The sequence below is a fragment of the Xyrauchen texanus genome, chromosome 43 (genome assembly GCF_025860055.1).
Source record: "Xyrauchen texanus isolate HMW12.3.18 chromosome 43, RBS_HiC_50CHRs, whole genome shotgun sequence".
In the NCBI taxonomy this organism is placed as follows: domain Eukaryota; kingdom Metazoa; phylum Chordata; class Actinopteri; order Cypriniformes; family Catostomidae; genus Xyrauchen; species Xyrauchen texanus.
The window spans coordinates 25,040,209-25,057,851 of NC_068318.1; the positions used below are offsets into that span (position 1 = coordinate 25,040,209).

Genomic DNA, 17,643 nt, shown 5'->3' on the forward strand with positions numbered 1-17,643 from the left:
ACTTGGTACAAAAGTACTGGTACTTTTGACATTCCTTTCAAAGTGTTCCTTTTTTTTTTTTCATTGATTCCAACATAGACAAAAATAAATTTAACCACAAGATTGTGCATTCAGAATCAACGTTTTGCCCTTTTATAACCCTTTATAACCCCAGCATAACCCCATAGGCAGTAATCACCATTTCCAGAGTATCTGCTGCTTTTGGGGAGGGGGGGGTATACACTACTCCCAAAAATAGTACAGAGCAGGTGGTGCAGCTGTAAAAATCTAAAGAACTGGGATCTAGGAATCTTAAAATGTTGAACCAAATTATCAAAAGATCTCAGTACTCCACTCTCATATAGGTCACCGAGTGTAGTATCCCACCTCCCAATCCACTCTGACCAACAGAAAGGGGACTTATTAATATGTCATTTAGGGTTCAGCAATTTGCTTGAGGGAATGTCTGAATTAAACACTCTGGATACTTTTGTCCAAACCACGTGCAAATGTGAAATAACAGGGTGTGATTTAACTTCTCCGGGTAGTTTGATAGAAAGGCTTTACAATGGCAAAATAGGGGCAAGGACTTCTTGTTCAATACGAAACCAGGGAGGGGCTCTCTCAGGTGGAAGTGACCAATGAGCCAAATGAGCAGAACGCATAATAATGAAACAAAATCTTGGGTAGGCCTAGCCCACCTTTGTCAATCGTACTTTTAAACAAGTAAAATAAACATATGTATGCATATTTAGAGTAAATAAACAAGTAAATAATTTAGGGCAAATTAATCAGTCTTCACCTTTAAATAATTTAAACTAGTGTAAATGGAATTTTGTAAGTTTGATATGTTTTATTAGTATGTCACAGGAAAACCAAACCACAGCTTCTGCTGTAACAGAGTTTTCATTGTGAGATTCCCTGAACTTCATCCTAAATACTACAACCTAATGGCCACAGTTTTGTTCTGCATCTACATATCTGCTGTTACGTAACTCTGTTGTTGTAGTTCATTTTATCATTGAACGCAGCCTCCATAAGCCAGTGTATATTGTCATGCTGAGATTGTCTTTGTCTGATATTGTTTTTTGCTCTGTTGCCTTGCCAAAATGATTTCTCGTTATTGGTTTAATGATGGCTATATTGCTTTCTACGTTTGTATGTCGCAAAGGCAGCTAATTCACTACTTTGTTACATTAAATTCTCTTATCATGATGACCACGTCCCTAGAGCGGTACCTGGCGATCTGTTACCCACTAAGATACCCTGTTTTTATGACTAATTACAATATGAGAATTTTAATAGGGTTATCGTGGGCCTCTGCAATGATTGCCCCATCTATTAGTTCAATACAGGCATTGCAAATGCCATTCTGCACTCCACATAGGATCCTTAATTGTTTCTCTGACGCCTCTTCTATGAACCAGCTCGCCAGTGCTGATGCCACCCGCCAGAGGCTTGTGTCCTATAGCATAGCAAAGTTTGTTCTTCTCGAAGCATTCTCTTTCATTCTCATTTCCTATGTTAGTATCCTTGTGTGTGTGCTTTGAATAGCAAATGCCCAAGGCTGACTTAAAGCCCTCACTACCTGTGCGACACAGCTGACTACCATTACCATCTATTGTGTGCCACGTTTTGTTGTTTACTCCTGCACTGATAAACTAAAAGTTGCATTACCAATAAGCTGAAGTCAGAGAATCGCCCTGTTCTATAGTCTTCTGCCTTCACTTGTGAATCCTTTCATTTACTGCATCAGGGTCAAAGAAATCAGGCAGTTCTTCCTAAAAATGTGTCCAGAAAAATTTAAAGGGCAATAGGTTAACTGTTTCTAAATAAGGTGAACTGTTAGTTAAATTATCTCATACGCAACTGTTATTCATTGTTATATTTTGCTATTGTGTATTGACAATATTTATTATATTATTTTCTATTATGTATTGATAATATACTGTACAGCGGACTTTAGAAGTCTAGAGCACATGACTTAATGTTTCTGTTTTGCATTTTTTATTACAAATGATGTCATCAGCATAACAACTTGGGTTAAATAATGAATTTGAAAAAAAAAAATCATAGATTATTTCGTATTTGTATGCACCCCTTTTGTTTTAATGAAAGCATGTACTCAAGCTGGCATTGACCTTTGTGTTACACCTGATGATCTTTGTTATCCCAGTATTTCAGAATGTTCCCAAAAGCATCTTGTGTGCTTCAACATAACTTAATGGGATTCTAAAATATTTATTTTTCAGTTTACATCATAACATTTCTTTGTTTTACATTTTATTTCATATAGTTTATTTCTAGGTTTAAATTAGATTTTGTATGCCAGATTTTCAATGTGGACGATTGATCCCCACTGTACATGAGAATGCATGGAGAAGGCCATTCATCACTAACTGAACCAGTAAACACACCGGTGTCTTGTTTTGCCATGTTAAAGATAAGACCAGAGGCTCAATAAACATACAGTAGATACTCAATAAACGTTGTTCACTGGTTTTGTATCAGTATTACGGTCCTTGCAGGCCCATAGCTTGCCAAATTGTGAGAATGTCAAACTGTGTATTGTTTGTGGAGCAATTGGGGATTAACTATTTGGCTTGACTAGAGTTGTGCTCACAGGTAAGAGTACACGGTTATGGTTCACGGTTGATTTTAAAAATGAAATAGCTACTAATGCATTTCAGTTTCTTTGCAAATTGGTTCTTATTCATCAATTCTGTGCCTTTAATAATTTACTCTGCAGTATACTATTTTTTCTGTTAAAGGTTGTTTATAAAAGTATTAATTTTGTCTGGAAGATTTCAGTAGTTTCTCCAGTACGCCAGCAGAGGGCCCCCTTGATTCGTCTGCATGAGCTGAGGAATTGTCTCACTTCACTGCTGAGGCCCCTTTCAATAATTTCACTTCTCACAAACACTGAAAAATGACATCTAAAAGAACACAGAGAAGAATAGGCACTGCTATGGAAGGCAAACAGCATGAGCTTTTAAAAAAAAAAAAAAATCTTCCTCCCCTTTTCTCCCCAATTTGGCATGCCCAATTACCAATGCGCTCTTGGTCCTTGTGGTGGCGTAGTGACTTGCCTAAATCATGATGGCGAAGGATGAATCTCAGTTGCCTCCGCATCTGAGACTGTCAATCCGTGCATTTTATCATGTTTTCGCAGAGACCTAGTGCATGTGGAGGCTCACGCTATTCTCCGCAGCATCCACTCACAACACGCCACTTGCAACACCGAGAACCACATTATAGCGATCACGAGGAGACCACCCTCCAAAATTATTTTCTGTGAGGGTCTGTTCAGTCAGTGACATCTCATTCTAGATTATGAGCTGACATCCTGCTTGGCCTTAGTGCAGCCTCCATTAGAATCCTTCGTAAAATCAACAGACCCTCAAACTAATCCTACTCCATCCTACAGAAGGGCCCATCATACAAAGGTGCCTGGGTTTGTTCCTTGCAGGCAGTAGATGCACTAACCCCACCCCCATCCCTAATCTTAGCCATACGTAGCCTGTACAGCTGGGTAGCCTGCCTGGAACAACTCGAGACACATTTCTCCCATCATGATTTCTATGTATGACACTGATGTGATGAAAGTGCAGCCGTGTCATCAAGGTGCAATTATCATTTTACCCACAAGGTTGCTGGAAAACCTTACAATAAGAGATGCATTGGATAGGTTCAATATCCACATATCCAAGCCTGGCATCACACACCATCTGTAATGTGAATTTCTCACCCTCTAATTCGCTATTAACAATATTAAATGTGAACACATCAAGCAAAAAGTATTTCACTTCAATATTCTGGATTCTTTATTCAGTTTATAGATGTAATTCCATTTGTAGTTTTAAGAATGAGAAGCATTAGTTTTATTTACAATTATAATTTTTTTTAAACTTAATAGCTTTCTGTACAGATTTGAACCCTGATAAGGACCAATATTTTCAGACCTAGTGCGGTGTTAAAAAGCATAAAGCAAAGACCACAAAAAGAGACATAAACTGCATGGGGGGAAAAAAGATTATATCAAATTATGAACATTTAAAAAAATAAAACACAAACAGTACAATAATTCTTCAGCCATTAGAGGGGATTTCTGCTGTTAAGTACATTATATTGTCAGCGTGTCACTGTCCAAACGCTAATGAGCAAACTGTTTTTAGACTATCATACACTAGACACCAATATATAGTTATGTTCTCTATAAGATTCATATTAAATATACTCTACACATACTGTATGTAACCTTCGAATACAATTCCATTTGGAAAAATATTAAAAAGGGAGAATGAAACAGCTCATGTTTCTGTGTTGTGCAAACAACTTTTATGTTTTAAAGGAGCGGGAAATAAAAATCAAACCAAACTGTATTCCATAGCAATCTTCTGGCTCGAAATGCAAGTATTAATTTACACCACTACACTTAGAAAATAAAGGGATGAATCTTATCCTTTCTAAAAAAAAAAAAAAAAAGCAGCTCAGATCTATCTAAAGAGGGCAGACACAACACTGGTTGGTCAATTAAAGAAAACAGAGACTGTCAAAACACAGCCGCAAATGTACTGTGCAATGGCAATCGGTTTGTTTGCCAGGTAATTTAAACATTCCACGAATTACAGTTTCAAACTAATAAATCTGTTGATCTCAATGATCTCAAGCTCACAGCACAGCGATGCTCAGTCCTACTAATAAAGATCTGACTTCCTAACCAGCTAATCAAGGACTTCTGATTTACTTGAAATCACGGGAACTAGTATAATTGAAAAATAACCAATGAATTTATACTTCTAGTTGTCTTAGGTACAGTAACTTGACAGGTAGTTAGATCTCCAAGACCAGGATCATGCACCCCCGTCACAGCATGCCTAATTTCAAATGCATATTTAATTCAATATGGAAAATTATAATAAACATTTCTAACAAATTGTCACTAACATTCATCAGGCACATCAATACTTGTTCTCCTGCACTGAAATCGATAGACTACATTTGTTGATCAGCTCAGTGAACAGTAGATCTCGATAACTGTCTGAGAACTGCTGCGGTGATGCATCGATGCAGGGGTTAAATCACCAGTATGCATGTTCTATTTTATGCATGTTCAGACCTAGATCAAGGCAAGCCTTTCCACCTCCCGATCAGATCTGTCAGGCATGATGAGCCAAGCTTGCATCTGGTGCTTTGTTAAATGAGAAAAGTTAATTTTCCTTACACATACTCATATCTCACAGGCTGAAAAAGAAAAATATCTAGGAGTCTCTTCTTCCTCACTCATCATGAATGTTTACTATGTGCAATACAAAAAGAGAAACAAGGGCCTCCTCAGTGTGCAAACTGCCAGAAGGGGAGGAGTGTGTATCTTAAGTGTGAGTATGTGTGTGTGTGTGTGTGTGTGTGTGTGTGTGTGTGTGTGCTTGTTTTACTGAGTGCATGAGTTTGTGGGTGAAGTTGTTAGAAAGGGTGGGAATGTGTGTGCAAGAAGGTGTGATGTATTTAATTATCTGCTGATTTCTGGGTTGGAACCTCTTCACAAATTTTGGCTTAAAAACAGGCGAGAATCTATATGAAGCTGATTCGTATCAATGCAGAACAGCTCAATGTTTTGTCCTCTCTTTTGGGTGTGATTTTCCATGCGAGTGACACAAAGCTCTTTTTCTGGTCAGGTGCTTGTAGGAGTCAGGTGTGAGAAGTTGTTTATGTGTTTCAGCGGCATGGGCAAATTATCATATAATACACTCATTCAGGACAGGAGGGATGTATTTACAGGATCACACAACAGTTGCTCTCTCCAGTCTTTTCTCGGTTCCTTTGACCTGTAACAAAAACACAAGAACTTAACACTGTTGCTTCGATAGACAATGGCTCTGTTTCAAAACCTAGTGAGCGGCCTGCCTAGACAGCATTTTATAGGCGTGCTCCCAATGCGAAGGCAATGCAAAATGTTTTTTTAACGCAGATGGGTTTATAAAACTTCTAATGAACAAGGTGCTCCTGCACAAAATAAACAAAAATGTGGTGCACCAGACAAATACGTCCATCTAGCACATGTTTGAATAGAAAAACTATTGAAATACAGAGCAGATGGATGCAAAAATGCATTTGGTATGAAAGGCTCCTTAGATACCTTCTTTTGACCAATTTCTAAGTTTGCATCGCATGTAGCCTTCGCCGAGATGGGCAATCCCATAATGCATTACAATTAGCAAAGACAACAGAAAATACAAGAGAAAAGTCGATTATGGATATAGTCCATTTAATACCATAAATGATCTATAAAAATAGTTCAAGCTAATTACAAATGGTCTATTTTACCCAATAGTTTTGGTAAGTATTATCTATCTAGCAAGTCAGTCCACTGGCGGCCATCTTTAGAATGCTCCAGGGAGACTATTTCCAGTCATGCCAATACCAACCATTTTTGAGATTTCGGTGTTCCCCCATTCAAGTAGATAGGTGGAACACCGAAATCTCAAAAATGGTTGGTCAAGATTAAGATCAAAGAACATATTTTAAATCAGCAGTCAAATCTGACAATGCTGGCATTATAAATGATGCTTCTTTACTACAAATTACACTTAAAGAATGAATTTTCCCGACTTGTATTCACCTTACGCGCCAGAGAAACTAGCGTGCAGCCATCTTGCATATTTTGTCTTTGATCTTCCGGTCTAGCACATTCTACATAGATAACATACAATCTCTATGGTGTTGATGTCAAAGTGTAATTAGCTAGCGAAGTGGATGTGACGAGGAGGAGGGCATGGCCGGGCCATGAGGGGGCATGGCCGATGCTGAATCGGATGATTAGTGGGAGAGCGAGATAAAGGGGGGCTGGAGGCGCCAGATCGAAAGAGAGAGAGAGCGGCCGCACTGCATTTGTGTGTGTGTGTGTGTTTGTTTTATGTTTGTGGCGAGGAGGAGGCAGGAACCGGCTGAACAGTCAAAACTCAAATTATAACAACATTAAACAAACATGACGAACACACATGCAGCACGGCCGTGTGCGTATCTCTCCCTCTCAAACTGGCTCCTCCGGCCCACCTTTATCTCGCTCTCCCACTAATCATCCGATTCAGTGCCGGCCGTGCACCCTCACTGTCCGGCCACGCCCTCCTCCTTGTCACACAGGGTTAATCCACCAAATATTGAAACATTAGTATTTTGTTGTTCCAGCTATCATTTTCTGCAAATGAATGCTCTAAATGACAATATTTTCATATTTGGGAGAAATGTTGTCAGTGCTTTTTAGAATAAAACTAAAATGTTAATTTTACTCAAACAAATACCTATAAATAGTAAATCCAGAGAAACTGATAATTTTGTAGTGGTACAAACTCATACAGAGAATGAGAATGTCACCTCATTTCCATTAAGTAATTGACACCTTTGTATTAAAGTGACAATTCCAGACTTCAATTTAACTAGGGGCTGTTATAATTTAGTGAATATCACACTGGAATATTAATAATGGTTTAACAGGGGGCCATGAATCATAAGGTTAATCAATTCACTGCATTAATTGCAAGAGAAAAATAAGTAATACGAACAACACCATCAAACAATTCTCAAGTCATTGGCTTATACATGGATAATTCTAGGGCTTGAGTAATATTTTAGATATATAATACATTTTCTGAACACCACACATCATTAGTCAGATATTAAACATCTCAGGCATTTAAAGGCCCTAATTTAAGACCGCTACGTCTTAAGGACAGTGCTATGCGCTACATCATACGCGCAAAGTCCGTGGGCATGGCCGTGAAGTTATGGTTAATGACACCACAGCATATTCTCATAAGACGAGCACTTTCAATCAATGACAAAACCTTCAAAATGTTCATGCAGCACAGATTTAGGGATCGGGATAGGTCACCCAAAAATTATTTCATAATTTACTCAGCCTCCTGGCATCCCAGATATGTATGACTTTCTTTCATCTGCAGAGCACAAATGAAGATTTATAGTAGAATATTTCAGCTCTATTGGTCCTCACAATGCAAGTGAATGGGTGCCAAAATGTTTAAGCTCCACAATCCACATTAAGGATTCGCAAAAGTAATCTATATGACTCCCGTGGTTAAATCCATGTGACCAGACACAATATGATAGGTGTGGGTCATTTTTTGGTCATAAATTCTGTCGATATGCACAAAGAATGTGAATCACCAAAAATAGTTGGACAAAGTGAAAGTGAAGGAAAAGGGATTTCAATATTGATATGTTTCTCACCCACACCTATCATATCACTTCAGAAGATATGGATTTAACTACAAAAGTCAAGTGGAGTACTATTATGTTGCCCTTACGTGGATTTTGGAGCTTAAAAATGTTGGCACCATTCACTTACGTCGTATGAACATAAAGAGCTGAAATATTCTTCTAAAACCATTTGTTTGTGTTCAGCAGAACTAACCCTTTAATGTGAGAGTTTCGAGATATGCAGTGATGTGGACTGGGGCTTGTTTGAGGCGCATATACACTGATAGTCTCGGACACAAATGCTATCAGTTCATTCTTAATGTGAGTGTGTTAACTGATTTAAGCACTTCTATTTGTGAATTAGTGTCTTGAAATAAGACTCAAAGGTTATTACAAATCTATAATGCATTTACACATTTTCAGTACAGTACAGAGTACATGGCTTGGCATTTATTTGAGCAATAAATTACAGATAAAAACCTTTTCCTTTTTTCTGTTTTTGTCTTAAATGGACATCATTTATCTGTATCTGTAACTGTGTTACAGACACCACAAGTCTAAATGTGATTATAAAGGATACTTGTATAAGTACACTTGCTTGCTGCTTGTGTTCCTCATACCAAACACTTATATTCAGTAAATAATACATTTTATAAATACATTTTATTAAACTTTTTTATAAATAATGTACTGGTCATATAATTTATATAAAAAATTAAAAGTAAAAAAAAATTATAATAAAATATTTGCCCTAAATTTGTCATGTAAATTGTCAAAACTTTAAAAAGTCTTAAGGTATGAAAAAATGACACACTGGTCATTTCTGAACAAAGTGAAGGCTGCTGTAAGGCGGGGAGCGTGTGAAAAAGTGAGCAAAGGCTGGACAGAAAAGAGAGAGGGCAGAATGGTTACCTTGGGAATTTGGCTCGGGCAGCGTCTCTCTGGCAACTAAATGCATCACTGTGGTTTTTCCAAGAGGCAGTTTTAAAGCTGCAAGAAATAAAAGAAAGAAAAAAAAGATTGTCAGACTGAATGGACACACAAGTCAGTATTTAAGTTATACTTTAGACCACCTATGACATCAAAGCATGTAGACCACTATGGAAAAATACAACATGTAAACACCTGGATATAAGCAAGGCATTAATTCTTGTATATTATCAAGAGCTAACACTGACTTGACCCACTCTGTAAAGACCAGCCAAACTGTCTCCATCCCCTGGTTCTCTTAAATCAAGAAGGTGTAAGCCTGTTTTATCAAAGTGACACTTTTCTGGCAAATCCTGTCTGAATTCTACCATCACAACATTGGCCAAACAAGTTCAGAACTTGGAGCTGATCATGAGTTTATACTCGCTCAGTTATTCAGCCATGGAAAAAGCTTCCCCAGACAAAACATACTGAAAGACCCCCCAGTTATGAGTAAATAGTCTACAAACTCTTTTGACAGGTCACAAATATTTATAAACGGCATTTGGGAGAAAATAACATATTTTAACTAAAGAGGATTCATTGTTGATTAATAGACCTTATTCACTGTGGCACCGTCTTTGATTTTATGTGAATGATAATGAGGTGAGGACTAGACTTACAGTCTCCTCGATGACATGCACTGTATACTGCTATCAAAAAAGCTTCAAGATCACATCTAATTTTACACAACTTATTTTGTCAGGAGATTTTGTCTAACAAAATTTCTTGGATAGATAATATTTTGTCAGTAGAACGATCCAAAAACTCTTTAAACAACTGTACAACCCATTGAAGAGACTATATGTATGTCTGTCCCTCACAGCCTAGTTGTCATTTCCATCAAATATCAAATATGAATAAGGCCTATTGTCTCAATTAATCACAATTTACAGACAGACAGACAGACAGACAGACAGACAGACAGACAGACAGATAGATAGATAGATAGATAGATAGATAGATAGATAGACAGACAGATAGATAGATAGATAGATAGATAGATAGATAGATAGATAGATAGATAGATAGATCAATCATAGAATCATACAAACACATACACATTAACAAATACTTTCTCAGACAGACATTCACAAACCCACCCAATCTTTTATTGCTAGTTGGAGGAATGGTCAAACAAATAAAAAAAATGCTTCCTGTTCATGCCCAAAGAATATCCTCTCCTCCCTGTTTTCTTTCCGTGATGATTGGTCTGTCGGCCAAACAAAATCCCTTCTTGGATTCTTTTCACATCTCTATATTTCCCCTCCATGTATCCCAATTTTCCTCAGTACTTCAATCAATACTTGCTGAATCATTCTTGGAATCTTTCTATGTTAGTTTAGGAAGTGAATTCTGTTCATGGCTTGAGAACTTTATAGCAACGCTTAGGTGTTTCAGGACCATGAACAAAATGTCTAGGCACCTCTTTACAATTGGTTGAACTGTGATGGAAGGAACCGCACCCAAGACCAAAATAAACCACCACAAATCCAAAATAAATATGTGTAGTTATAACTTCAATGTCAAAGAAACCATGACACATCCAATCATGTGACAATCTAAGGTCAAGTCTGTTTTAATCAGTCCTTAAATAATATAGTTGTGTTAGGTTGATTTAGTCATATTAAGTAATTTTCTGGCTCAAATCAAATCAGTTAATTTCGATGTTTCCTCATGAAACAAATTTTTTTGTTAACCAAACAAAACATTTTCTACATTGTGACTTATATTTAAGGCATGATATGGACAGATTTTGCTCTGCCATCGAAAGAGTTCCAAAACAGGTTTTCCAAAAAATCCCTTCATCTGCTGTTGGTCAAACAAACAGATAGTCAAGCTTCAAACTCATTCTACCCTGTTGAGTTCAGCACAAGGGTGATATGTTTTGATATTAATAATGACAATGAGAAGTGTAGGAGAGCAGCTCACCTCCTAGCGTCACATTGCCGTGTAGGAATCGGCCCTGGTAGATGAGGCGCAGGATGTTTGGACTGCTCACTTGTTCCTCTTCCCAGTCTGAGAGAAAGGGAATGAATGAGAGAAAAGAGAAAAACAAATCAGAAAATAATTTTCCCTGTTTCCTTACATTGGATCATTGTCATTTAAAAGGTGCAGTGTGTAATTTGTGCGCCACTAGTGCCACTAAACGGAACAGCAAAAGGAATGTTTTAAAACGGGTTTCCCGAACAATCGCTTCATCTGTTATTTGTCGAATAAACAGATAGTCATGCCCCAAACTCAAACCATTGGTTAAGCTGTGTCGAGCCGGGGTGCATTTCCCCAAAGCATCGTTAACCAACTATAGTTGCAATTTCCATTGATACCAACATAGTTCAACGATTTGGTGTTTCCCAAAACCGCAGTTCCAACGAACAATCGCAAACAGCATCGCAAAGTTGTGTGGTTTGAACTACAGCTCTTTACCTCTGGTAAGAAGAATAGTTCTCTATTAGATGGCTCTGTGGACATCATTGGACATTGCTGAGGCTTCTATATATTTCATTCCATATTTATATTTCAATCTGTCAACACTTGGACCACGTTTTTATGTACTTAAGAAAACTATTTATTCCGGGGTTTTGCAGAAAGTGGCATTCTAAAACGTCGTGTAAACACGAGTACAGCCATTTAAGGGATTAAAGGCTGTAAAGAGTAAGCTCTTTATCACACACAGTTTCTGTCAGAGAACACCACATTTGTGTGTTTATGTTAATGCTTATGTGGTACTAATATGTTTTTGAAAAGTGCACATGTGCATATGTGCTCAAGTATGTCAGGGGATCACCGAAGTCTGATGTACAGAGAAACCCCACAATTGCAGCGCATTAAAAATCACTTGCCGCTTTCGTTTCTTCAGCAGCTTTCTCAAATGAAATGGCTTTCTGGTGTAAATTTGTTATTATAATTTAATATTTGCAGAAGTTATTCCTCCACCCGCTGAGTAACATCATTAATGACAGCTCATCCAATGTGGTTCGAAGGATGGATGTGCAACATAGTTACTATGGTTTCAGGAAACATTCGTGACTAGCTAGTTAATTTCAACAACAATGCATGTGAGTACATTGCTTTATGGGAAACGCACCCCTGATCGGGATTCTCAAACAAACAGCTATTTTTTTATAATGTTTAGCAGTAAGTGTGCTCCCTGGGAATCAAACCATTACTTGGTTATAGAGCCAGGCTCTAGTAGTTCACTCCTTACTCTCTATTCACCCTTCTCTATTAGAATTCCTCGATACATACAGCCCACCCCTCTCTCGCCCATAAGTCAATCCAAATGGAGACTGAGTCACAAGACTCAAGTTAAGGTCATCCTGTGTCCTCATCGTGTCAAGCTCTGCTTTGCCCGTATGCTATGAATAAAACAGGCTAATTCAATCCCAGACCACCCCTAGTGATGTTTTGGACGTGTATGACAAAAGGCTTTTCTCTTTCAGAGAACATTTCACAGTATTCACACATTCATTTCAGTAATTTTCAATTCATTTATGATAAATAAAAGGCTGATGGCTTTTAGAAGAGTTAATAAGCTTGCAGCCACATCTGCAAAGACACATGAAGACAGTGAGTGAGTTGGGAAACAGATAAAAGAGAAGTCTAGATACCATCTGCACTTTCCCAAAAATTAGAAGTAGCAGCGTAAATGTGTAAATCCCATTTCAAACTCCTCAGACACACAGGCAGAGAGATGACCAGCCAGACATTTAAACACAAACACAGATGCTCTATTTTTTCCCCGGTCATGTCATTGACATTGGGTCAGTGTGCAGTGTATGGAATCTAGCTCTGCTCAGGATTACCACTCACTCAGACAGACCGATTTGTCTGCTACACAGATTATCTGAAAACAGAAAAGGTTGTAAAGAGGAATCAACTCGAAACAATGACAGGCGAGAAAAGCGCTAAAATCCTTCACACGAGTCAACAGTGTCAATCTACAGTAAAAGGGGGACACATTCAATAGTGGCATCCTCGCTGTCATAATGAATATTTTTGGAGGTTAATGGTAACGTACCCATTGGCCAGTTGTCATACACATGCTTGGCGATGTCGGCCGCAGAGTCGTTTGGAGAGAACAGGAACTCTTTTGTTTTTCCACTCACCAATATGAGCCTCAAGTTGATCTGAAACACAAACAAAACAATAGACATTAGAACCGTCATCAGAAACCACCCTACACTTCCCTTTAAGGGATAGTACACTCAAAAAAGAAAATTATGTTATTATTTACTCACCCATATGTCATTTCAAACTTGTATAACTTTATTTTGTCTGAATGTTAGGGACTAACAGCCTCAGTAACCATTCACTCATTGAGAATGAGTCACAGAAGAAAGTCAGATGGATTTGAAATGACATGCGAGTGAGCAAATGATGACAACATTTTAATTACTATTTAATTAATATTTTAGGTAAACTAACCCTTTAACTTTTCCATTACCTTGCGAGTAATTCATGACTACAGGATTTCATTGAGATTGTTGAGGCAGATTTTCATTTGAATATCAGTTACCAATCTTTTGAATTAATAGATTTAAACAATCTTACTTAGTGTACAAAGGTCTTCAATGGACCCTTTTCACACAATATCAGCAATATCTAGCTGATTAAATATTTTAGAGCAGAGCAAGCAAAAAACAAAAAAGCAATTTATCACATTTTGCAGGATGACGCATTTAAACATGTTACCATTGATCATAGGGGGGTTCAATGGGGGTTTGTACTTGCTTGTTTTGATTATTGGTAAAAAAATATATATATATATATATATATATATATATATATATATATATATATGTATTATTATTTTATTATTAAAATATGATATTAATTCAGATCACAGAATGTTGCTCGTTTGAAAGCAAAGACAAGAAGAGTTACAAGCTGAGAGAGAGAGAGAGAGAGAGAGAGAGAGAGAGAGAGAGAGGGCTCTGGGCAATGCATGTCTGATGCACGTGTTACTATGGCTGACATCAGAGAATCCAGTGTGTTGCCCCTCCTCCCACACACACATACACACACACACACACAACACTCTCGCTGCCAGCTGCAATGATGTAACACAGCAAAGACCAGCAGATGGAAATAAAGATCCTTCTAAGCACATTATAGAATCAGATTAGCGCCAGGAGCAACACTCCAACAACCCATCCAGAGAGATCAAAACACATGCACATACTTAATTCTCCTTCTATAGAAAGAATATCAACCAACAGAGACTCACAAATGTACATTACGAGAGAAAAGGTTTTCTAGATTTAACATGCTAAATTAAAGCTTAATTACATCACTGAACTCTGTGAAAAGAGTCCATAGTTGGATGAACACACAAACTCACACATTCAATTCTAATTTAGGCTGATCCACACTGGATTGGACTCTGTCACACAGCCAAAATAATAGACCCTTTTTCAAATGTATGGGTTTTGAACGCCGAAGCAAACTATAATGTGGTAGACAGTGTCGCAAACATATAAAGGTAAATAGGAGACCACAGCATTTGGTTTGCCCTTTGCACTTACAGCAAAAGACAAAAACTTCACTTATCCTGTTTAGCGAGTTTCTAAAAGAGAGAAAAATAAAGATAGATGTATTACAGCAGTGACCAGAGAAAAAGATGCCAACTTTTCACTGTCACTCCCTCAGTGGCTGTATTTGAAACCCCATCACAGCAGTGTTGACCAGTTTGTTGGATTCTCTTTTAAAAGTACAGTGATATAAGTATACATTACATAATGTACATTAAGAGAGAAAAGGTTTTCTAGATTTAACATGCTAAATTAAAGCTTAATTACATCACTGACCTCTGTGAAAAGATTCCATAGTTGGATGAACACACAAACACACACATTCAAATCTAATTTAGGCTGATCCACACTGCTCAGATGGCAAAAGGCGATCCCTATTTTATGAAGCTTCAACTAAGGAAGGAAATACCAGAGGAAATCTACAAAATATTTCCCAGCACATATATTTCTATGCCACTCTTCTGTTTCCAAAGATTTTAAAATATCTTAAGGCCTTTCTAAATGAGTATCTGTCAAAAAATAGGAAATCGAATTAGTGCAAGGTGCAACAGAAAGTCAACTTCCTCAAATTAGTATTCATATCCTCCAGATAAAAAGACAAGAAGCTCATCTGATGGCCTGCAACAAAAAATTGCCCGATCATACATGCTAGATAATGTATGTTTTCTGTTCTCAAATATGTTGAGTGAATTATAAGTGAATATTGTGAAAAATAAGAATCAATACATGATATTCCAAAGAAACTAAATAAATGTTTGTATTTGTATCTTTTATCAAATCTTACTTCACGTCTGAAATTACATATACGGCTGATCTCACCAATTCTCATTTTTCATCCTCAATTAATTCCTGATGGATAAAATAAAGCCACTCCCCCAAATTTCTTTGTTCAGCTGAACACAAAGGAAGATATTTTGTACCCAAACAGCTGTGGGTTTTAGTGTTTTTTAATACTATGGTAAATGGTCTGCACTTATATAGCACCTTTTTAACCTTAATGGTATTCAAAGCACTTTACACTGTGACTCATTCACCCATCACACACACATTCATACAACAATGGTGGCAGAGCTGCCATGCAAGGTGCTAGCCTGCCATTGGGAGCACCTTGGGGTTCAGGGTCACCCACATATGGAGTCGTGTGGGCCGGGATTCGAACCACCAACCCTGCACTAAGTGGCCGACCCGCTCTACCAACTGAGCCACAGCCATCCACATAGATTTTGTGTTTAGCAGAACAAAGAAATGTGCACAGGTTTGGAACAACTTGGGGGTGAGTAAATGACAGAATTTTCATTTTGGATGAACTATCCCTTTAAGTAATATTATTTAACTAAAACTGAGTATTTTCCTTAATAATAAAATTAACTTGGACTCAATGATGGCGCCGAGTATGGCTGCTGCGTTGCGAGCTCCATTACAACACTGCGGTTTATTGTTTGTTTTGTTTACAGTTCTTTGTTTTTTTGTCTTGGATGTTGTCTGCCTTATTGTTTACGACAGACAAATGCTTTTGGACATTGGTTCTACAATTACACATCGAAAACCGGACTTCAAATTCCTTAATGCCGACCCGCTGTTTACAAACACGCCGGCGGAGCCCTTTGTCTGGGCTGCTCAGCCGCGGAAACGCAGAAGGAAAAGAGGAAAATGAGCCGGCGTTCTCATCAGAGTAAGACGTCTGGCAAATCCATCCCGGCTACCCAGTATACTACTGGCAAATGTTCAATCTCTGGACAACAAGCTCTGCGAGCTGAGAGCGCGGATCTCTTTCCAACGAGAGACGAGAGATTGCTGTGTTATCTGCCTTACAGAAACCTGGCTGGCTGCGGAGATTCCAGACTCGGCCATAGAAATCACAGGCTTTTCCGTGCACCGAGCGGACAGAGCGAAAGACCTCTCCGGTAAAAGCAGTGGTGGTGGTGTGTGTTTTATGATCAACAAATCATGGTGTGATCAGAGGAATGTACATTTCATCAAGTCTTTCTGCTCTCCTGATCTGGAATATCTCATGCTTCTGTGTCGACCATTCTGGCTGCCGAGGGAATTCAGAGCGGTCATCATCACAGCTGTGTACATCCCCACACAAGCCGACACAGACCGGGCACTCAGGGAACTTGTATGGGAGTATAAGTGAGCAGGAAACCGCGCACCCTGAGGCTGCGTTCATTGTTGCCGGGGACTTTAACAAAGCCAACTTCAAAACAATCGCTCCAAAATACCACCAACACATAAAGTTCAACACACCGAGGGGACCGGGTTTTAGACCATTGTTACTCTCCTTTCCGGGATGGCTACAAATCCCTCCCCCACCCCCCATTTGGCAAATCGGACCATTCTTCCGTTCTACTTCTACCTGCTTACAGGCAGAAACTAAAACGGGAAGCACCCACCCTCAGAACGATCCAGTGCTGGTCGGACCAATCAGACTCTGCGCTACAAAACTGTTTTGATCACGCGGACTGGGAGATGTTCCGGTCCGCCTCTGATGACGACATCGAGGTTTACGCTGACAGCGTAACGTGTTTCATCAGGAAGTGCGTAGAGGACGTTGTTCCGACCACAACTATACGGATATACCCCAACCAGAAACCATGGGTTAACGGCGAGGTTCGCGCGGCACTCACTGCGCGGACCGCCGCTTTTAATTCTTCTAACACGGAGGAGCGTAAACAAGCCAGTTATGCCCTCCGTAACACCATCAGTGAAGCCAAACGCCAGTACAGGCACAAACTTGAAGGTCAGTTCAACACCACTGACTCCAGAAGTATGTGGCAGGGAATTAACACAATCACGGACTACAAACGGAATAAAGTCTCCGCCATGAACACCGCTGCATCTCTCCCGGACGAACTTAATACATTTTATGCTCGTTTCGAGGACTACGCCACCGCCCTCGCGGAGAGAGCACTCGCGGCTGAGGCTACAGAGGCTGATTCACTCTCCG

At 38.7% G+C, this 17,643-nt stretch overlaps 1 protein-coding gene and 1 pseudogene across 1 annotated transcript in view; one reads left to right on the forward strand and one right to left on the reverse strand.

Moving 5' to 3' along the window:
* The first annotated feature begins 840 nt into the window (after positions 1 to 840).
* Positions 841 to 1,796, forward strand: LOC127635753 (olfactory receptor 2AT4-like; annotated as a pseudogene).
* A 2,653-nt stretch (positions 1,797 to 4,449) lies between these two features.
* Positions 4,450 to 17,643, reverse strand: part of LOC127635835 (ubiquitin-like protein 3) — a 30,968-nt gene continuing 17,774 nt past the window's right edge. Inside the window, exons 2-5 of the mRNA XM_052116077.1 lie at positions 13,184 to 13,292; positions 11,095 to 11,181; positions 9,106 to 9,183; positions 4,450 to 5,804 (exon numbers count right to left, since the gene is read on the reverse strand). Coding sequence (XP_051972037.1) covers positions 5,752 to 5,804; positions 9,106 to 9,183; positions 11,095 to 11,181; positions 13,184 to 13,292 — 327 coding nt within the window. The 3' untranslated portion in view covers positions 4,450 to 5,751. The remainder of the gene's footprint in view (positions 5,805 to 9,105; positions 9,184 to 11,094; positions 11,182 to 13,183; positions 13,293 to 17,643) is intronic.